Genomic DNA, 22,911 nt, shown 5'->3' with positions numbered 1-22,911 from the left:
GTTCCATAATAACCAAAGCCCTGTCTGCACCCTCAATAGCAGCTGTCCAGGTCGGCTGTTTATGAGCTACGTCAAATTGCTACTGGCTTAACCGAACCAATTTAACAGTTTCTCTAAATTCTTAAAGTGCTGCTGCCTTTAAGACAGTTAAAAACCCTACAGACGCACCCTTCAAGGCCTCGACTGGACAGCCTTGCTCTTTAGGGTCATAACACACTTTTGTATGTTCTCAAAAACAGTCTTCAGAGGGAATCTGTCTTAGTCTACATACATAGGACAAATATCATTCCAATTCACCAAAGAAAATGTCCTTTGATTGTTTTTCAAGTTACCCAATTTGGAAACAAACCATTTGATTATGCAACCTGTCATTACAAAATCTAAACCTCTGACATTGTACATCATATTTAAATTTGTACTTCAATTGGTATGGCCAAACAATGCATAATTCAGTCACATTGTGCAGAAATCAGAGAATGTGGCTATTTAGTTTTGAATTCTGTTAACAGAAATATTTATTATTTTCTTGCACATATAGCTCATACTGTATGTAGAACAGCTTCCCTGCATTTTAGATTTTGATTCCATCTTGAATCTACTCCTTTAAACCGAGATGAGAAAAGTATATTATTTCTAATTGACGCCAGCTATAGACCCTAATGGGCAACACCAAGTAAGATGGATCCTGAAGCTGGAGAGCTGTCCTCATGCATTCTTTAGTGACTTCCCTCATATAATTAATTGCTCTCTGTGCAAAGCTAGTGAAAAGAGGAAAACCTGAAGACACTTAAAATAAAAATTAGAAAGACTTACAACAGGCCCCATATGCTAAATCTTACTTGTAATGTTTTTGGAAGATGGATTACCATTAGTTTCATATTAATTGCTATTCCCCATCTCATCAGCTATTACCTATAGAACGTTATTTATAGAATATTCTCTTGATGCCAATAGATTTCACTTGCTGACATTGCAGCCATGACACCACAAGACAGATGCCCTCTGTTGGCTAACATGATGCTACAGCACTTTTCCAGTGCACTGCTGTAAGACCCAGCCAGCAATATGTCTTCAGACATTCCCCAGCCTCTATGGAAGAGTTATGTCCACTTTAGGACAAAATTAGAAGGAGGAAAGGTCAAACAAGGTTATTAAACTAGGGGATACTGTGTTTCTCAGCTATACAGGAGTATGTTTAAATAAAGAAAAAAAGCTCTTTTTTTCTACAGATAGGAAAACTAAGTTTATTATTAACTAATGGCCTCTTTTTTAGGACTATATTTACACTGTAATATCTCAAATGGGCCAAAAGGCTTTAAAGTGTGTCCCCATGATAAAAGGTTTACTTAATTTCTTAGACATACCTGTGTCACTTTTTCAAATTGCTCTTTCATATCTTCCACAGATGAGGCTATCTTCTTTGCGGCATCTTTCAGGCGTTTGGAAAGGGAGCTAGCTTCTGACTGGATGGATTCTATGTTAATTCTGTGAGGTTGAAACACAGCACAGACTTAAGAAAGCAGGATGGATTTTTCAAAGGAAGTTTTACACCTCAAACAAACTGGAGATTGTTTTTTCTCATCACATGTTAAAATATTGTTGCAAACACTTAAAATAAAAACTGTGCAATTATCTAAGTGACTCTTTAAATGCACATCATTTTAATTTAAGATGTGTGGAGATAGCAGATAAAATACAAAAAAAGGACAAACATTGTTCAGCTCATTCAATTAACTCTCTGAAATAGACACTTTTTGGACAAGTACAGTAAAATAATGGATCTGGGATCTTATTTTAATTAAAGGGGAGTTGTGGATAACCATTAAAGAGGAAAGCACTGTGAGTTAAAATTAAACGAGCTGTAGTCACTGGTTGTTTGCAAGTAACTAGTAATTGCATATGAGAAATCAAATCATAAGAAATCAAAAGAAATAAGAGTCCGCACTATCTCTTACCCTGAAGCTTTTACACAGACTTTAATATCATCTGGTAGGTTTAACAAATCAGGGTAGTTTTGCTCAGCTTCCTGAAAAAAAAACAACAATTGCCATTAATTCAAACATTTATGCATGTTGGCTCTAACATGTATGCTGTGCCCTGTAGTATGTTTCCAGCTGAGGTGTAAACACTGACAAGCCTAGAGATTCAAGCTTTGTCATGTAGTTTCATACTCATTTTGTCATAAAAGTTAACATTTTCAAGAGCTGCTTTTCACAAACGAGACATTCAGCAATTGGTTTCATTAGTATTAATACAAATGCTGAGCAAAAGAAACAAAATACATCTAACCGCATTCTGCCCCAACATGATACTGTATATCAGAGCAGAGGAAATAGGTCTGGCAATAAAACAATACAATTTCTGTATAATGATATGATTGTTATTCCCTTCACTATTGTTACAACAACTGGTCTATGGGCCTCTTTCACTTCAGTGTACATTGGGCAGTATGAGAATGGAGAACTGGCAGAGGCTCAATGTACTTTACATGGTGTTGATCCACTTGTTGAAAAAATGTGGATCTAACTACTTGCTTTCACTCCCGGATGCAAGTCAATTTTATTCATTCTTCGAAGCAGATGGTTAGTTTCCTTCTTTATTAAGGTATACACGTGCCTAGCAGTGCATTTTGGGCCTTTGTGGGGAAAAATGTGAAAATAAGGCTGCCTAGTGGTGGTGCTGTGAGCACTGGGAACAGCTTGCAGCAGGGACTACTACTGTTGTCACGGTGACAATTTGTCCTACTTATTACAACTCTGACTTGAAGGTAACTGAATCCTACCTCCAGGATGTGATGTAGTAGCGTGATCCTCGACTTGTTTGCCTTGGTCTCGGTTAGTTTCAAAAGGGTGCTAATTTTAAATCCTTCTGCATTTCCTGTGTGAGTTCCCTACAAAAGGAAGGAAACAGCACAAAAAATAATCAGTTTTTTCATGTTTTCAGTTTCCATTTCCTGCACTTCCATCCAAAACATACAATATAGACTTAAAGGCTCCCATAAACTCTTCTTTGGCAACATAATGGCAATATAAATGTGGAGTAATGGTTAGTGCAATGGAATCCAAGCCAGGGGTTCATGGGTTGAAATCGTACCATTGTAAATGAGAATGTGCTCAATTAACTCAAATAAGTCAATATACTCAATTAAATCAATATAACTCAATCAAATAAAAGATGAAATTAATGCTACTCAGAATGGACTTATAAGCTATTTCTTCAATGCAATGTAGAGTGAAGTAAGCATATCTTATGCTAGAAAGCTCAGTAAAGGATAGTAGATTTTCCCAAGAAATGGTACTATTAAGTCTAAAAATAAATTTTCCACGTTTACATTTGAACTGAAAACACCCAGGCTTCATACACAAATCATTTACTATTTTATTCAAGATCCCTTAAATAACACATACAGTAAGCTTTTTCTTTCAATACGAAGCGTTCAACACTTACGTAGTTTAAAAAGTTCCCAACATCAAGAATTAGTCTACAGAAATTTGGCAATCGTGTGCTTGTAAGGAGACCTAGACATGAGGAAAAAGATGAGACTGTTTTGGAGACTGTGGGAAGGTTTCATGAGTTCAGAAAAATTTTGAAGAAATTAAAAATTCACACAGTAGACTACAAACGGCACAGAACAGACTTCCTACAGCCCCGCAGAGCACGAATCTACTAGAGCTTCAGCACTGCAATGCAAAGTTAAAAGAAACGGCACCAATTATAATTTACCAAAAAAACCCATTACACTTCTTACTCAAGAATTAATTTTAAATAAACATGTTAGATTAATATTAATCACTTTTAAATTGATTTCAGTGGATATTAGCAATGTGCCACTCATGCACCTGCAAACAAGTTTTTCTGACACGAGTTAGTTATATTACGGCATAAAACTATATGCATATATAGCATATATTATTTCTTCTCTTTTAGCAAGGAATAAACCTTTACTTAAAACTTTTCCGTATTACAGTAAAGCCAACTATGACCATCAGAGACTAGAGAGTAACAGGAGAAAGATGAAGCCCAATCTCCTGCAAATCTGAAAATACTTCAAGTAGGTACAGTAGCTGCGTCAAAGGAACAAGTAATAGGTTTATTCCATGCTGAAAAGAGAAGAAAAGAAACCCAACATTTCGGCTGGCTCTGAATCTGAATATATGTTTGATGATTTAAGGGCAACATGCTAAAGGATAACATTTTCATTCATGAAATCAGTCATAAATAGCCCTGCTCTGTGGAAGCCCACTGAAGTGGATTCTATTTTAGATTTGCGGACTTTCAATGTACACGTACCCTACATTAACCTAAACGTGCAGAAAAGTCACACAAAACCTCATGTGGATTTAAACCTACTTTCACAGGCAGTATGGATCAGTTCAGATTTAGGCCTCAGCATTTCCAGCACGGAGGCTGTGTCTTCACACAGCAGCATGCACTCAATCCGCAGCTGGTAGCTGGGGGGCGAGAGAAAGATCCGTCACTCAGCATCTTCTTCAAGACTGGAACAGCCAATTGCAAGAGACTCGGCTAATGGATGACTTTACACAGGAAAATACGCACATGTTCTTTTCTCTCATGAGATGAGCTCATGTCCCCCCCCAAAAAAATATATCAATCTATCCAATTATTTATAAATTATATATGTTGACAAAGACTGGAGATTCTATGCATGATCAAAATAAAAGTACCATGGGACAGCCAAAAGCAGGAGATAAAATTGATCCACTTTTGCCAGTTTCTCCTTCTCTCCTTGGTATGACTTCAGATTTTCAATCTGTTCGAAAAATAAAAGTTAATACAAACTGTGCACAAGGACAAAAAAAAAAAAATCAGAGCTCAGTGGCAATACATGAAATTTCATAACTATTTTTCTGTAAATTGAGATGAATACATTTTCCCCCCATCAGTGTTTTCTTTAGGACTATTCTACCTAGTGTTTCAGTTCTACTGTATCTACTTTAAAAGGCATTGTAGAAAATGTGTTGTGTGATGACACTTGTTGACTGGTTTTGCGATGGGATCATAAATCTTAGGAATGAGCACTAATATCATAAAGCAGTGTTTAAGTAAATGTAGCAATATATCACTTCTATGTGAGGATAGGATCATTACAAAATAAGCAAAATGAATGATGTGCTTTTCCACACCTTCAAAATGGTTAACTACATTTCAAGGTGAACTACACCTTAAAGCATCACTGGACTACAGTATAAACACTCAGTACACCCAAAGAATCTGATTTAGTCTTTTTTTTTCCTCCCACACATGTCCCAAGACACAATCCATGCAGATTATCCTTTAAACTCACTTCATGTTTTTCAGGAAGAAGTTTCAGAAGCTGCTTCAATACTTCCACATCAAATTTGGAGCGATCGCCATTCCGAATCATGGCAACAAATTCTTCATTGGAGCTGGGACAACAAAAGGAAATTTTTAAACCACTGCCTCAATCTGTATATTAGACAATATTCTGAAACAGAAGAAAAAATGACTTACCACTTGAATTGCTTCAAAAATATATTTAGATTTAGGTTCTTTTTGGCATCAATAAACGTAATCTGTTGATAAAAAAAGACCAAAAGGTAAAACACCTGTATTCCCTTGCTGGGAAACCCACCCATTGAAAGAATTCTGTCTTAGTAGCAGGTAATGAATAGTTGGACTGAAGAGTATGAGGCCTCTGTCATCCTTCCCGACCACAAAAAAAATCACATCAATGAAAACTGATCAAACAGGTGTTCTGTATAATTCAATTCCAGATACACCTGCCCTCAACACACACAATCTCAATTTAAATCTAGTGATTCTTGTCCACTGGTCTAATTGCTTCTGTTTACATGGCCTTTGCCTTTATAGTTCATTGTGTTTGCATTTAATATTAATTTCACAATTTAGTGCAGGTACCTTTACAAACAGCCTTCTGCAAAAAGGACAACACCCTGAGTGCAATTACTCTTACTGACCACTAGAGGCCATGATTGTTCAGCTTTGGTACCATTCCCACCACAAAATATCTATAAAAATAAACATGAGGTCATTGTGGCTCTGTGACAAAACTCCCACTATGTTCGATTTAGAGATTGACAATGCAAAAAGTCCATCATTAAAAATGCATTTTGAAGTGAACACTAACACATTAGTTTTACATGAGCACATTTTGGTTTTAAATTGTAATTTGAAAGCAAAGCGACACAAAAAGGGGTTTCCACTGTCGTATAATATGCATATTTGTTTCAGATTTCCCATATTCCATCAAAATCCATACACAAGCCTTTTTTTATCTCTTACAGGTATTTCTTGTAGCAGTACTCTAATAGCGTGAGGTGAACAGTGTAGGCCAGATTGAGAACCCTCTACTGCTCACCTCTTTGGGTTCCTTCTTGACTGGTGTGGTGGCTTCCTTGCCTTTGGGCTGGGCCACAGGCAGGCAGAAGAGCTGCTCAATGCTGGAGTAGTCAGGCTCCAAGGGGCTGTTTTGCTGCTGCACTGAAGACCAAAGGGAATGGCTATCTGTATACAGACAGAGACAGGACATGGATGCTCTCTTTAATAAAACAGAGCAACACTGATTTCATCATATAATGGTGCATGAGCCAAATCAATGAGAAGTAAAAGCATGGCATGTCAAATCTTATATTCACGGCTTTCAAAACAGCAATGAGTAAAAGTTTTCTAAAACTGTGTACTGTACAACTATGATTTGACATTTAAATGAATTTAATTGAACTAATTTATACAATAATTTGAATAAATTAGAGGATCTTACATTCCTTAAGGACTTGGGTTACCCATCCCTCGCCTATTCCTTATTGACACAATATATCAGGTATCATACACACTAAGAATACCATCACTGAACAAAGCAATCATGACAGACATCTAACAGGGAAGTTGGGCCTGAGAAACAGAATAAATTACAGGAAATCATCATATTGGGGAGAAGTAACTCCAACTTACCCTTTCTCTCTAAAATTCTAGAACGTGCTGTCACACTTCAGTTACATAACCACCTCATGACAAACAACCTTTTCGAACCCCTCCAATCTGGCTTCCGTCAACTTCACAGCAAAGAAACCGCCCTAGTCAAAGTCACCAACGATCTCCTAATAGCTTCTGATTCTGGTTCTCTTTCCATACTCATCCTTCTTGATCTCAGTGCTGCCTTTGACACTGTTGACCATAACATCTTGCTTTCTCGTCTCGAGACTGTGTTTGGAGTCTCTGACACTGCCCTCAAATGGTTCAAGTCTTACCTCACTGATCGCTGTCACTTTGTCTCTCTCAATGGGTACAGGTCTGAAATTGGTCTTGTCAAGTCTGGTGTCCCTCAGGGCTCAATACTGGGCCCCTTGCTCTTCAGCATTTACATGTTCCCACTTGGTCAGCTTTTAAGATCACATGGCCTCAGCTTTCATTTTTACGCTGACGATACTCAAATATACATCCATACCAAACCCGACACTGATGTGGCTGTCTCTATTCTATCTAATTGCATCTCTGACATAAAAATTTGGATGACTCAAAACTTCCTTCATCTAAACTGTGACAAGACTGAAGTCATGCTTATTGGTACCCCCCATCAACTTCGTAAAGCCAGTCCTGTAACCCTGTCTGTAGATGGCTCTGTACTTGAGCTCCAATCAAAATTAAAAAACCTTGGGGTTATATTCGATTCTGGCTTAACATTCGACCCACATGTACAGCATACTGTCAAAACATCTTTTTTTCACCTTAGAAATATCGCAAGACTACGCCCTATGCTATCATTAACTGTGGCTGAAAAGCTGATCAACATATTTGTATTCTCTCGAATTGACTACTGCAATGCTCTGCTCCCTGGGGTATCTAAATCTACTCTGAACAAGCTGCAGTATGTCCAAAATTCAGCAGCCAGAATCCTGACCAGATCTAGTGCAAGTGTTCACATTACTCCTATCCTGGAGTCCTTGCACTGGCTTCCGGTCAAATTCCACGTAGACTTTAAAATCCTCATGCTCACCTACAAGGCTTTACATGGCTTGGCACCTCAATACCTGTCTGAACTTTTATCGCCCTACTCCCCACCTCGCAACCTCCGCTCTTCAAATTCTGCCCTCCTTACTGTCCCCCAAGCCCGTCTACATTGTATGGGCGACAGGGCCTTCTCCTGCTATGCCCCCAAGCTCTGGAACTCCTTGCCCAAGGATATTAGAGAGTCACCTTCTCTAAACTCCTTCAAATCCAGACTCAAAACCCTCCTTTTCAGAAAAGCCTTTACTTAACTGGTTCCATTCTTCACCCCTCTGCTCTTCTTAATACCATCTTCCACGGTCTCCTCTGTTATTGTTGTAATTATAATTGTGTCCTGTCTTGTGAAATTTTCTTATTTATTGTTGTAGTCTTCTTATTTATTGTTATTGTCATCCTGTAAAGCGCTTTGAGAAGCCACCTTTAAAGGCGCTATATAAAATAAAGTTTATTATTATTATTATTATAATAAGTATGATCAAGTCTACTTCCAGTCATTTTGGTGACTTTATGTGCATTTTTTTTACATTTAGGTTAGTGCAAGTTCTCCTACCTGTGAGCACTTGGGAAGGAAGCTTCTGCCAGTTGAGTTTCTTCATTCTAAGGGTGGGGTAACATTTGGACCTGTAAGAAGCTGGAACGGAAAAACCGAGGGACTGGGAGCTCTGAGCCACGACAACATCGCCCATTCCTGGACATGGAGGTGGAGGAGGGGGCATGGCCCCACCCATGCCTGGCAGAGGAGGTGGAGGTGGGGGCATGGCCCCACCCATGCCTGGCAGAGGAGGTGGAGGAGGGGGTGGGGGCATGGCCCCACCCATGCCTGGCAGAGGAGGTGGAGGTGGGGGTGGGGGTATGGCCCCACCCATGCCTGGCAGAGGAGGTGGAGGTGGGGGTGGGGGTATGGCCCCACCCATGCCTGGCAGAGGAGGTGGAGGAGGGGGAGGTGGAGGAGGAGGTGGCACAACCCCAGGCACAGGTGTTGAAGGAGAAGGTATTGGACTCCCCGTATCAGGTAGAGGGGGTGAAGGCGTTGTTCTCCCACTCTGACAGGAAGCTGGCACAGTCACAGAAACAGGGCAGTGGATGGATCTCTCATGTCCAACACCTGTAAATTCAGTCTGCACCCCCGTGTCCACCTTCTTTGATGAACTTCCATTAGTGGCAGTTTCCCAGCAGGATCTTCTTTTGGAGATTACCAGACGTTTCATAATGGTTTCAACCGAGTCGTCACGAACTGAAAAACAAAAAACTTGGAAGTAGAAAGTTTTGCTCAAATTCCATTCTTCCAGAGCGCAAGTTGGCAAGGGTGGGGAGATGACTCACCGTCTTCAGCCAGCAGTATAGCTCTGTTGGTGAGGATATCTAGTGCTTGCCAGATGTTGCAGTTCGCAGGCCCTAGATGCAAAAGACCCTGGAGAATTGACAGCAGCTGGACAGAAACAGGAGTACTGCTCACCTGAAACACAACGGAGAGAAATGATCTACCCTTCATCCAGGCCTGCAAGAGTCATTATGCAATTTATACTGATAAAATCACCAAATGCATAAATAACAAAATAAAGTCCCAATATATTTTCAATACCAAAACATTACATAATACTTGTTATAACCACCCTCTACATGATCAGAACCACGTCAGTATCATCACATAGACCGGAACAGCCTCTAAACAGACTACTGTCGAATGTTCCACCTCTTCCAGTGTACCTGGTGAAGACAGCGGTTAACTCCTGTTGATGGCTATGTTGAATTTGTCCCACAGACATCAGATTTGGGCCTTGGGTCAGAAATAACCAGGCCCCAGCAAGAACTCAATACTACTATCAAAATTGGCGAGGCTGCAAACCAAAAACACACTGGTCTTGTTGGAACCTTGACACTTCTCAATTGGAGAAGAATGCAACCATGCAAAAACTGATGGCTCAATGACTTTGTTAGACCTTTTATGGCTATAATATTTCTTTTGTTTTATGAAATCAGCCTTTAATATTCTGTTTATCATGTTCTAAATAATAAATCTTATTATTTCATGTATTACTTTCTACTACGATATTAAGCCTTTCTTTTTCTAGATTGTGATCATAACCTATCCTTCCGTGAATAATAGGGAACATCAGGTTCCGGTCATGAAAAAATGAGATACAGCGAGTGGGCAGTGAAATCTCCCAGCTCACACAACAGGACTTAAAGATTCTTGAGGAACATATGATGTAACACAAAGTAGATTGAGACTTTGCTGGCTCTGGTTTTAGGGGAGCAATATAAAACAGAAACAAAAAAAGGAAAGGTGTTGAGGTAAAACGGCAAAACAGAAAAAAAGCTGTATTGGAATACAGCAGAAAAATGATAAATATAGAAAAAATAAAGAGGAATGAAAAATAATAAAGAAAGTAACTTAACAATTCTGTTTTGTTGCTCAGGATAATATCAATATATTTCCCATGTTACGATCACAAAAGTCACCACATGATTATATTTGTTGAATGATTCATTACAAATACGAATTACACCGCATACTGTATAGCTTTCAGCTTCACTGATGACAAACTGTTCAGGTAGTCATCCTGGACTGCGGTCTCCTCTACAGCCTTAGCCCACTAAAAATGATTCACATTGGCAAGAGATGAAAAACATGAAAAGCATCCAGATGGGCAGATAAGTAGCCAGTCTTGTGTTTTTCATATATCTGCTACTATTCGTGCAATTCAAAATGACCATACAATACCTTACAATGGATTTCTTACCCTTGAACTCCTACTCTGTATTATGTGTTCTAGGATTCTAAAGTTTTAAGGAAATTAAGAGGCAGGATTTAAAAAAAATCTTCTTGTAGTGTACCTTATTTCCACTGACACTGGCAAGCTGATTATACAACCTCCAATTTGTAATGACTCACCTGAATGTATTCACAGGGTTTTAGAGATGGAATCACTAATCATAACAGGCTTTCAGTGAAGACATACAGTACACATGGTCATTGCACACAGTTGACACGCACTGTAGTCCCTTAACCTTTGTATAACAAATACTGCACATGCAACATGCTATAAATGCTTACCTTATTAAAGAGTGTGGTAAAAACCTCTTGATAGTTGCTCATATCGATGCCTCCATAGATCCTCAACAGTTCTTCCTCATCCTCAGACATTATTTCCTCAAATGTTTCACATTGGATAATCAGGTCTACATCCTCCTTCTCCCTGTTGGTAAGAATGAAGAAATTGCATCATCAAAGCAGATACAGCTCTCAAAACCTGGAGGAATGAAAATGAAAAGTTCCTGAACAAACAAAAATATTTGCCTACACTTAGTTTTTAGTTCAATGTATACATCATGCTGTATGCTGAAATCTTGAATTTGGGAGCCATTTGAATCATTCCTGTATCAGTCACTTTGAAAAATCTCAGAGTACATTATGGATACACAAATGTCAAATCTCACTATCCATTATCGTAAGACATTTATTCCCAGTAAAGGCTCAGGAACCCAGACCCAGAAAACATGTGGTTCAAAACAGGGCTACATCAATCTGGACAGGAAATGCACCGACAATGACAAGAAACTAAATAGTCTAGCCTGCATGCCTTTGGAAGGAAACTGGAGCAGCAGGAGACTCACATGGCCTCACATGGACTTGAAGAGAACATGTCAACTCCATATAGAAAGTACTGTACCACAATCTGGAAAGCAACTCAGGATCCAAGAGCTGTGAAGCTAACTGCTATGTGACCACTGGGCCTCCACACACAATCATTTGGAAGATTATCATGATTCTGGAGAACCTGCACAATAAAATCTAAATTTAAATAATCTGGGAATAGAAGTATCATTGGGACCAGTTTCACATTCATATTATTAACTAGGGGATAAACTATTATATATTATTCTATGATTTACTACAGCTGGAAAACATTGATTACTGACTATGTTACATTTGAAATCATGCAGATATCATACTTTGGGGTTTATAAGGATCTCTTAAAAGGGGGGAGGGGCGGTTAAATATTGTTCATTTCTTCAGCAGGCAATTATTAATGGCGGTAATTGCCTTAGAGTCCGATAATCGATATTGTGCACGACTGCCGATTTCGTTATCTCGCTTTGTTTATTTGATGAAAATCTTTAAACCCAGAACATGCGTAATCAAAAGTACAATTGTACAGCAACAAATGTAAAGATATAGACCAGAATGTATTAAGATTACGCAAACCATATACGCTGCAAACTGGACACAGCAAATGAACCATGGGTGCTTTCAGCTTCATGCAATCATTGTCTGTCAGTAGACATTACAGGTGTAACAAAGTATCCGTATCATCGATCAACATAAACATACCACACACTTACCTTAAATTCGGCAGTATATCCAACAAGTGTAGCCCTAAAACAAGGAAAGAAGAATACACATGATCACTGGATTGTCCTTTTAAGGAAGACGTTTACTTTCTGTATTTTTATTTTTATTTTTAACTTTTGTTAAACACTTGACTTTAAGGTATGATTCATTGCCTTTCGTTTACGAACATGGAAGTTAGAAAACATGCATTGTTTGAGCCACAGGACTAAAGACCAACCTAATTGCTTTCACGTGTATACTATTTAGAATTCAATTAACAAGATTAAAAGAAGTATAAACATTATCATACACTAAGAATAATTTATATCCTAAAATTATCACAATATGCTCGTATTTACGAAAATTTGTAAGAAGCATTCGGGTGTTTCTTGTTCAGAGCAAGCTAGAGTAATGTTTTCGTATTCGTAGTACTGAGAATTAAAAGTTAGCTGTTGCATTCGGCGGGGCTTCGCTCTCTCTAGGCATGTAGATGATATAGATGAAGTCTTATTTTTTTGTAAAATTGGTATTATTCACGATAAAATGTTTAGTTTTAAAGCATATTAAAAAAAGTTATTATATTTAAACCTTGTACAGCCTTTTAAATTAATCTTTATTATAAATATAAAACGTAGACTGCAGCAGTATGTTTCTACCGAACCATATTACACATATCAAGGTAGTCTTAGTCACAGCGGGTTATGCATTTGGTCCTTTTAATTCAACGCTAAAACTAAAAACAGGAGGCAGCTATAAGCACGATGTGACGGGAGAGCATGTGTTATGGATAACATAAGTAGGATCAGTAGTGCTTGTTAAAGCTTGCGCTGCTGCGGGGTTCACCATTAACATTAACCCATTTTATTGTGATGGGTAGATGTTGTAGTAAATTTTACAAATCTCCCAAAGAATGGGATAAAGTCCTGATAAATCATTTTCAGGCATGACACACCTGTAACAAAGGAACCAGGTACAGTGTTAGAAACATACAGATTGTTGTCTCTTTAATTGCCTTCTTGTTTAGGGGATGAAAACGTATGCTTAGAGGCCATTAATGGATTTAAACACTAGCAACCTTAATATGGTACCTCAGTTTCATGGCAGTAAAACAGTAAAAGGATTATGATGACCCAGAATGAGGTTAATGAGTGATACTGGCATTAATATACCACCTGAAAAATTAAAATGTATTTCTATTGTCTTTCCTTAAGAATGACTTGTTTCACAGTTAAACAGCAGCAAAAAAATAAAGTCCAGTACATCTGAAAAGGTTCAAATCTACAGATACCGATTCATGCATTTACCTACCTTATGTCTTTTCCTAGATTTCTGGCTGCCCTGATTATACAAAGTGGTTCTGTGACAATTCAGTAATGTGTTCACCTACTTTTCCACTGTGCTTCTCGAGTTTGGAAAAGCCAGGATGGAGGTGTGAGATTTTGTAGAATTGAGAAGGCTTTATAGTACTTCAGACTAAAGTACTATACTAAATACTAAAGAAGTATTTCTAAAATGATTAAAATCAAAGAATCCCCTTCTAAGCAGCTGAAGATGGGAAAAGGAAAGGCATGGGTTTGCTCATGTCTTTCTTGACTAATGTTTTGTTTGGTATTTTCATTACTGTGATTATGTATTATAAACTAAATTAAAAAAAAAAGAATCCTGTGAGTCTATTTTGCCATTCAAAGTTTTGTCTGTCACAGTGTAGGCTGACACTGGTGACCAAAAGGTATATTCAAGTTTTCAGCTGTAGAAATGTGATTTTCACACGACTAGGAGTCTTGGATGCAAAATACTAGTTTGTTATGGATTTGGCTTTCCTTGGTTATACCTCACAAAGTGCCTGCAGTTCCTTTTAATTTTAATTCAAAAGCTTTAACTGTTGCAGATATTGAATTTAAAAAGGTGCATATTCAATTTTATTAAGCCTAGAAACACAGCTAGGGCAGTTCTGATCTCTTCAGAAGGAAATGCGTGCAAAAATACATCTTTGGCACAAAGACAAAATGAGTGCTGGCCTCGAATGTACAAAAAATAAATAATATCAACCACACAATCACAAGTTTGATGTGGCTGGACTGGTGAACTGGTCAGAATGATATCTCCCATTAACTACATTCAGGCCCTAACTGGTTTTAAGGGATCAGCAGCCCAGAGCATTGAACATAACCCAACCTGTGAGAAACTACAATGTCCGTGTGTGAGTGGGCCGACTTCAAGGAACTGCAGAGTGTTTCAGATTCATTCAAACATAAAAATAGTTTTCTGGATTGTATTTCTGATTGATTAGTAAGAGAGTAGTAAGGCACCTATGAATTCCTTTCTGATTTTGTCCCTAAGATGCAGGTCCTCAACTCCCAGAATGAGTGCATTGATGAAGCTCAAAAGGGTGCACATGTAAGGCACATTGTCTGTGGTCTGTAGCTCATTCATGATGACACTGAACCGGTACACCTGGCTCTTTACACTCTGTTGGGGAAATCAAAATAAATGCAAGTTAACATTCAGATCTGCACAACAAAACTGATTCATTTTAAGGGCATCCACCAACTTTTCAGAGGTGTTTGCCCACTTTTTTATGATAACATAAACATTGCAAACCAATTTTTTGCCTCTACTATATTCAAGTCTTCTGCCCTTGAACAAAATGAGCTTAATTTATTCCAAAAATACTTTAATTAAAGCATGTGTAGCTCAGAAAATGCAAACAAAGATTTTGTGTTACCTTCAATATAGATTGGAAAAAGGCTTTAAATTACTTAGGATGTAATCAAAAAATAATTTTGCAAGGCTGCATACAGTAAATCGGTCTTAAAGCTGTTTATTCCCAATAAGAATCACAGCCAGCTAGCGCCTTGAACGTAGTTATATACAGTACAGCAAAATCATGTACACTACAGGGCAGGCAGTGCTGGTGTTATGTACAGTAGCTGAAGTTTGGTTATATTGTGCTGATTTAAATACATGCTAAATAAAAGCCACAAAGAAAACACATTTTCTTTTTACATTGAATTTGATTTCTGATTAACTTTTTTTTTCATAAAATAAAGGATATACATATTTCTTTTTGAAAAAAAGAGAAACGTTCTAAAGCAGATGTAAAAATCTGGATTGTTAAAATACAAATAACCTGGTGACTCAAAATAGGCACTAGTTTATGCAATCATTGTAATTTTTGCTCCACTGCAACACATCAGTTCCAACAGATACCATATTACAGTATATGCTTGCATCTATAGTTCTAACATTTCAGGCAGTGCCTTTGTACTCTGCAAGAGCATGACCCTATACATTTATGCAAGTTACTTGCCTTATAATGTTCCAGAGCATCGAAGGCCAAGTTGTAGCCTTCAGTGGAATATATGCAGAGAGCAGCGAACAGCTCAAACACCTGCTTCTTCACCATAGTATTTGTAGTGTCCAGAGCTGAAATCAATAATATTTACTATTTCTCAATCTGTTGGATTAGTGACATACAAACCCATTACCCCTCCTCTCAATGAAAATAAGGCCATTAAGACTTCTTTACATTTTTCCCCACCACAGAAAATATGCTTTGTTTTAATTATTTGAAGCAGATACATTAAAACAAAACGTGAAATGCTCATTTTCCATCCATTATTACAGAAAATAAACTGCCCTGTGACAAATGTAAAGATTCTTTGCTTTTTTAAAGCCCTGACAAGTTTGTTTTCACACTAAAAGAATTTCAAAAGCCCTGCAGTATAACACTTTGTTCAAAAAGTTACCTAAATGACTCCAAATTATCCAGAAACACAAAGTAAGTTTTAAAGATTTTTAAATGTTTCTGCTGTGAATTGGTTTCAAATTTCCAGTATTTCATTTTTTTGTACCCTGCTGCTGAAATAGTGAATACACTAAGCCTTTTGGTATCATTTACTGATAAGTACATCAATTACCACTAAGTTTTGGCAAAACATATATATTAAAACATAAGTACAAAAAGTCTGTTTTCAAGCTTCTGATTTTTGATTGATATGTGCCCAAGTCTGCAGAAATTGCAAAATTGGGCCGATTTTAGGAAATAACAAAAACAACACTTTTCCTGCATTTCAAATACATCATAAAGCATAGCAAATGCATTACAAAGTGTCTAGGTGTTGCTCAAATCCTAACCCTAGCTCGGGCATTTAAAGAGCATAGTACTTGTATTCAGAATACTAAAGCAGTAATAATCTCATGACAAGTTGACAAACTGTAAAAATAAAGCAGTAACAATGGGTGTCTGATTGAAAGCTTTGATAAATTTCAGTGAATAGTCTCATCTTTCAGTCCAGAAATCCTGTTTTTATTAACTCTTCCATAACAATAACTTACTTATTGGACCTTTAGTAAATTTTCACAGCTACAAAAACAAGGCTGTTTGTTTTAAACCTTGTAAACTACAGTACATTTAATACTCAACAGGAATTCTCACATCTCCTGACAGGAATATGTTAATTATAACAAAACTGGTTTAAACCCTTTATTTAGCAATTTATGCAAATCATGCAATCAACAGGTAGATTTTTTTCCTAAACTGGTAGTGTCAATCATGGATGATCTCTTACTGTTGAAACATACTGATCTATAAAGCAGGTTTATTGTGAGACAAAACAGTCCTGCATTCAATCCAAAAGGGCAATACCACTAAATAAAGTACCAAGGTCTTTCTTCACAATACAGCTAATTGCACCAAATTATAAATCTGTGCTCAACAACTTCAAAGAAAGACATACAGTATTTTGGAAGGTTCCGTCAATTTCTGAAATTTCAGAAAATGTTTATGGGAAAAACTGATTGAAAATATGTTTCTATAAATGTCTGATCCTACTGTAATCTGTGATTGGTCTTTATGTCTTCAGTGTCATTGGAATAATTGTTGTAAACATTACAATAGGCTCTTGTCATTGTTTTGTAGGGACACATTGTGAATAACAATTATTTCTTTCACTGCAATTGAACTTTTTTTTTTATTTTCACAGCGCAATTATTGCAGTTGATAGATACCTTCCTGACTTGTTGCAATAGAAGACAAATTAGACCAGAATAGCAGATTATTCTTCACTTGTTATTGAGAATGCAATACTGATATTAAAATATTAAACATTTGTTCTTATTATAAAATGCAGCATAAATGTCTGACCATACTGTATGTGACATTTAACTTAATATCCAGGAGCAATAAAAACTACCATTGATAAGAAAGCAGTGTGAAATCTTGACTTGGGTTCAGACTAAACCAGAACTTTGATCCCTGTGGCACTTGTAAATTATAAGATCAGTATTTGACAGTGAGTATCATACACTTTGGTAGAATCAAGAAGCAAACACTAAGCAGCCACCAAGAACTGAGTTTGCAGCTTTACAGCTGGTGGGCTAGTCAAAGTTGCAAACACTTAAGAAGAAATCCAAGGTGGCAATTGTGAAATGTGACCATGTTTTCACTTAACCTTTATGTGCTATTAGCAAGCGATTCAAGAACTAATGGAAAGCTCAGGCTGGAAGAGAACTGGAAGGTGGAGGCAGCCCAACAGTCTGCAAGACTGGAACCTACCTTGCGACAGCTTGCGGATGTAGCCCTCGTTCTCCACAATGAAGGTGATGCCGTAGGAGGAGTTCATGATGGCACGCACACAGTTGACGCAGGTGAGCTGCAGCAGGGCGTCCGAGATTCGGGAGCAGCCGCGGCCGGACAGCCGGTCCAGGGCCTCCAGAAGCAGATCCAGGCCGCTGAGCTCCAGGAACTGCAGCATCCAGGCCCGGTCGCTGCCCTCCAGCCGGCGCTTCAGCCCTGAGTAGTTCACCACCGTGGGCACCTGCAGCAGGCGGATGCACAGCTCCGGATCCGCATTCTCGAGGTTGGCCTCCGCTTGGGTGTCGGGGTCTGGGGAGGTGTTCAGTTTGCTCTTGAGAGCGACCCATTTCGTCTGGGCCCCACCCGTCTGGGCCCCACCCGTCTTCACCGACATGCTGCTGTCCAAAGCTACCAGTCCTGTAAGGATGAAGGGTTCAAGTTTTTACTTCATGTTGACAGAATTTTTTTTAAATGCAGAGGAAAAGGTTTTTAAAATCTACCGAATAACACACAAAGCATGAAAGTAGACAACACAGGCAAAACACAAAACAGTAGTTTGCACTTGGGTATCAGTGGGCTCTGATGCAAATATTCATGCAAAGAATGACATTTTACCAAAGTTGTGGATGTATCGAGATAAAATACTCCTTAAATATCATATGACGGTATAACAGGTTATGGGAAAGAGGATGGTTCATTATTTTGGTAACATGTTCACATGCACATTATTTTCTTTGTTTGCCAGATGCAGGTGGTTTTGTATAGCATACACAGCTATATATGGTACATCATTATAAACCTGTATTTTGAATTGTTTTCATTTTAGCTTTCAATCCCAGGTGCAGTTCTGAACAGTGGCCAATGCTATGTTAATAAGTGCAGCTGCCTGAACTGAAACTGGTTCACAAGACACAGTTCAGACTTTTACCATAGAGAGCCCCTACTGTACAAAGCAGTAATGTAGCAGGCATACTTTTTCACATAAACACAGAGGCACACTGTACCTGAAGAATGTAAGAAGAGCATCTTAGAAGGCCATTTAACCATCTACAGAGGACAAGCACAAGATTGCTCCTTCCATTATAGGACACACATACATCTGCTCTGTAAGGAAAGGAATTGTGGAACATACCAACTGTTTCCTGTGAGATACCACTGAACATGTCATTCCATCTTTGTAGTTGGCTTTGAGTTGCTGTGTGTGCAACAGTGTAGTTCGACTAATTTTTTTTTGTTCTTGTTGATAGACACAAATACATAAACAGACCAGTTTGATTGTGCACCATAATCCTGATATATTATGCAGAAAGGTTTTCCGATTCCTTCTCAGAAATGGGATCACCATAAAAATTCAGACAGATTTCCAAAAACGTTTACACATTTTGTTTTTAATGAATGGCCTGTTCCTACAGCATACAACTTTGTAAGCAAAATTCTTGACAGAGAACCACAGACCAGCAAACAGGAAGTGAAATGAGGAAGGAATTAATGAAGATCAAGGAAAAGACTATTTTGTATCTTAGTAAGCCTTAAATTAAGGTGCAATAAAAACATACTAGCCCCCTGTAAAACACTTCATATCCTGGCAGCTTGTTCTCAATACAATGGAGGGGCATCTTACTGAACAAGTGCACACAGACACTGTGACAGGCTTGTTTTAATTGTGTCCTTGTTAAAAAATACAGGGGAAAAAATCCCAGGGTTGCACATTCAGGGAAAGCAAAAACTCTGCATATTCAGAAACAGATGAAACAGCAGCTGCTATCTCAGCACTGACAGTGCCAAAAGCACTGCTCAGTCCCCATCCCATTTAGGGATGGGAAACAAAGAGCTATTCAGAGCCAGAAATACATTAAACAGTATTATGCTGGGGAAACTGTAGACAATTCTTCATTTTTGAGAAAAGTCTAGAAAGAATGAATATTTACTTGAAAAACAATATTAATAATGCAAGACTGCCTCCTTTTTCTATACTGAGCATACCCGTCTTATATTTTCATGTTTATAATTACTTTAACAAAATAAGGTGGAAGGATTTTGAATCAGTGTATGCGATTTAAAGGGGAACTGCAGTCTCTCAGACCAGTTATTAAAACTTAGTAACAAAATAAATTAATTGATAGTATAGAAAAAAAAATATAAATTTCAAATTAAGCAAGAAAATGGTCACCTTTGCGAAAGTACTACAAGTCGCCATGTTGGTGCGAAGAGCGAGAACGAGAGTTCCCACATATTGTGACGTGAAGCAGCCCTTCCTGCTCGTTAGTCATTGTAATGACTAAAGTAGCGCAATGTAGTTGTGCAGCAGACATTTCACCACAGAAAGTTTCCAATGTGATCCGAATGCAGAGTTAATAAGTTCCACTTGTCAGCAAAACCGTCATGAAGTCAAGAACATTTCCATCGGGTTAGCCTGCTTGTTAACAATGTCATAGGGCCGCATCACGTCACCAGAAGTTTTGTTGCCTCATTCTGAATCACAGAATATGGTGCTGCACAAACCTGGAAATGTTGTCTATTTTGTGGTATAAAATTTGAGGTTTTACAAGTTTCTGTGTATTTCTTACTTTTACTGTGATTTGAAATGCACTCAATGTGGATTCTTTCTAATCCAAAATGTAAAAATAGTGTTGTAGTTCCCCTTTAACAGATCTGGGAAATAACCTTAAATGAATGTAGAACTGTAAACACCAGGGATAAGAGATTTAAAGCAGATTTCATCCCGTCTCAGTATTCAGTTAATGGTGGTTGTTTTGATTTAGAGCTGCTTTCAAGAATTCTTTTCTTGGTTGTATTAACCCGAATTCAGGCGAATTCATTGTTCTTGGATCAGAAAAACAGTATGCTACTAAAGTTATTCAAAACTGTTGTCTGAACCAGGCCCACATTAAAAAACTTCAAGAAACCCACTTATCACAAATTTCAAACCCTGTACCAGATGGTGGAAGCCATTGGATACAAGCCAGAAAGTACAAGGTTTTCATTCAATCTGCGCCCTTATCCTGAAAGATAAATATGCTGAGAATGTGCCAGGGTGCAGAGCTACAGATAAGACATCTGAGGAACAATTCTTCATGCTTTTGTCACTTTCTTTTAAGCACCCTGTGAGATAAATGTGACGTTTTCAGGAAGAAACAAGAGAAGAACAGTAAAAGACATTGCACAATAAATTATTGGTGTCAAAATCAGTTATTTCCTAGTAACTGACAGAATATGTATCTGCATAATACCAGGATCTGAGCAAAGACTGCATGAGCCAGCAAATATACTGTATATATACATTCAAGGTGGATTGTTTGCACAGTGAGTCCATTTTTATGCATGCTTGACTCATATGTGAATATAAAGACTGGCTTATCAAAAATGTGAAGTATCTGAAGTAACCCTTTTCACTATTAGTTACTTACTTATTTAATACAATTTCCACATGCAACAATACAACTGCTTTATATACCCTAAGCATATTTAATTCAATGTGTTCTACAATGCAAAAAATAAAACCATAAAAGCAAGTCTTGTTAGCCACATGCAGTACGTTACCAGTCAAAGGTTTGAGTACACCTGCTTGAAACCAGATGTTTCATGATTATCTGAGCTTTAAACTGTATAAGCTTGTCTATAAACACTTAATATATAATTACATGATATGTGTACTTATAATCTTAAGTGAACTGCATTGAAAATGTATTTTCAATAAAATGAACACCCAAAGCAAGAAGATTTCAGTCTGAAGCCAAAGTTAGTTAAAAGTCAGAAATGTGTATAACATGGTGTTAGAACACTTAAAGAAGTTTAAAATTGTCTTTGTTAGATGTTCTCACAGTTAACGAGCATGTTACCTCATTTACTTTTTGTCACCAATTATTGGTAAACAGGGCAGGGTCCACAATTACTATAAGTATAGGGAGCATGGGCAAAAGTTTGTAATTCCTGAATGAACATGGCATCATTTGCTCAGTTAAGCAAGGAAAAAAAATAAATAATTACTTTAAGAAATGAAGGTCAATCTTTAAGACAAATTGCAAGAACTTTGCAAGTGTCAGTTACTGCTGTGGCCAAGACTATCAAACGATATGAAGACACTGGCACTCATTAGGACTGAAAAAGGTCCGGCAGGCCAAAGGACCTCTGAATAAGAGAATACATTCATTAGAGTCACAAGTCTGCGAAACCAGTCACTAACTGCCCCTGAAATACAAGCTGAGCTCAATGCAACTAGATGTTTGCAAATGTTTCAAAATCAACTGTTCAGAGGAGGTTGTGTGAAGCTGACCTACCAGGAACAACTGTTGCAGAGAAACCATTGTAAAGAGTGCAGAATAAGAGGAAGAGACTTGCCTGGGCCAAAAACACAGAAACTGGACCTTTGAGGCTAGCTTCACGCAACCTAACTTGCTAGTTAACTGTGAGAACACCTAACAAAGACAATTTTAAACTTATTTTAGTGTTCCAACACCATATTATACACATTTCTGACATTTAACTAACCAGGGCTTCAGACTGAAATCTGCTTGCTTTGGGTGTTCATTTTACTGAAAATTAAAAATTGTCATTTTCAATGCAGTACACTTAAGCTTATAAGTACACATATCATGTAATTAAATATTGTTTATAGATAAGTTTATAGCACAGATAATCATGAAACACCTGGTTTCCAAGAAGGTGTACTCAAACCTTTGACTTGGACTATACTTCAAACTCTTCTACTGTATATTGACCATATATTGTATTGTGGCCATATTGTGCCGAGGTCACTCGACACCTTAAAACTCAAAACTACAAAACAAACAGAACTGACAAGTAGAGTTTTTGTTTTTAATCTTTAGTAAATAGTACAAGAACAGTCCTGTATCTATTATTGTGTATTGCACGTGTAAAATCTACACCAGTATTTAATAAAAGCTCTAAATGTAACATTTTTTGGAAGTCTGAAAATTCATCATTACCTAGGAGACAACAAAAAACAAATTAAAAGACATCTAAGTGGTGG

The 22,911-nt window shown here is 37.7% G+C and overlaps 1 protein-coding gene across 5 annotated transcripts in view; it reads right to left on the bottom strand.

The window, feature by feature from the left end:
• inf2 (inverted formin 2) overlaps positions 1-22,911 on the bottom strand; it is a 47,501-nt gene that overhangs the window by 13,415 nt on the left and 11,175 nt on the right. For all 5 annotated transcript variants that reach the window (XM_069193311.1, XM_015350888.2, XM_015350885.2 and 2 more), the window contains exons 2-17: positions 17,901-18,338; positions 15,654-15,769; positions 14,653-14,812; positions 12,355-12,388; positions 11,066-11,207; positions 9,331-9,463; positions 8,558-9,241; positions 6,362-6,507; positions 5,494-5,555; positions 5,306-5,408; positions 4,686-4,771; positions 4,351-4,451; positions 3,448-3,518; positions 2,783-2,890; positions 1,956-2,026; positions 1,365-1,485 (exon numbers count right to left, since the gene is read on the bottom strand). In XM_069193311.1, coding sequence (XP_069049412.1) covers positions 1,365-1,485; positions 1,956-2,026; positions 2,783-2,890; positions 3,448-3,518; positions 4,351-4,451; positions 4,686-4,771; positions 5,306-5,408; positions 5,494-5,555; positions 6,362-6,507; positions 8,558-9,241; positions 9,331-9,463; positions 11,066-11,207; positions 12,355-12,388; positions 14,653-14,812; positions 15,654-15,769; positions 17,901-18,315 — 2,553 coding nt within the window. In that variant the 5' untranslated portion in view covers positions 18,316-18,338. The remainder of the gene's footprint in view (positions 1-1,364; positions 1,486-1,955; positions 2,027-2,782; positions 2,891-3,447; positions 3,519-4,350; positions 4,452-4,685; positions 4,772-5,305; positions 5,409-5,493; positions 5,556-6,361; positions 6,508-8,557; positions 9,242-9,330; positions 9,464-11,065; positions 11,208-12,354; positions 12,389-14,652; positions 14,813-15,653; positions 15,770-17,900; positions 18,339-22,911) is intronic.

This window comes from Lepisosteus oculatus, chromosome 8, assembly GCF_040954835.1.
Source record: "Lepisosteus oculatus isolate fLepOcu1 chromosome 8, fLepOcu1.hap2, whole genome shotgun sequence".
Classification (NCBI taxonomy): Eukaryota; Metazoa; Chordata; class Actinopteri; order Semionotiformes; family Lepisosteidae; genus Lepisosteus; species Lepisosteus oculatus.
The sequence above is the reverse complement of the archived record's forward strand: the minus strand, read 5'-3'. Positions and strand labels throughout refer to the sequence as shown.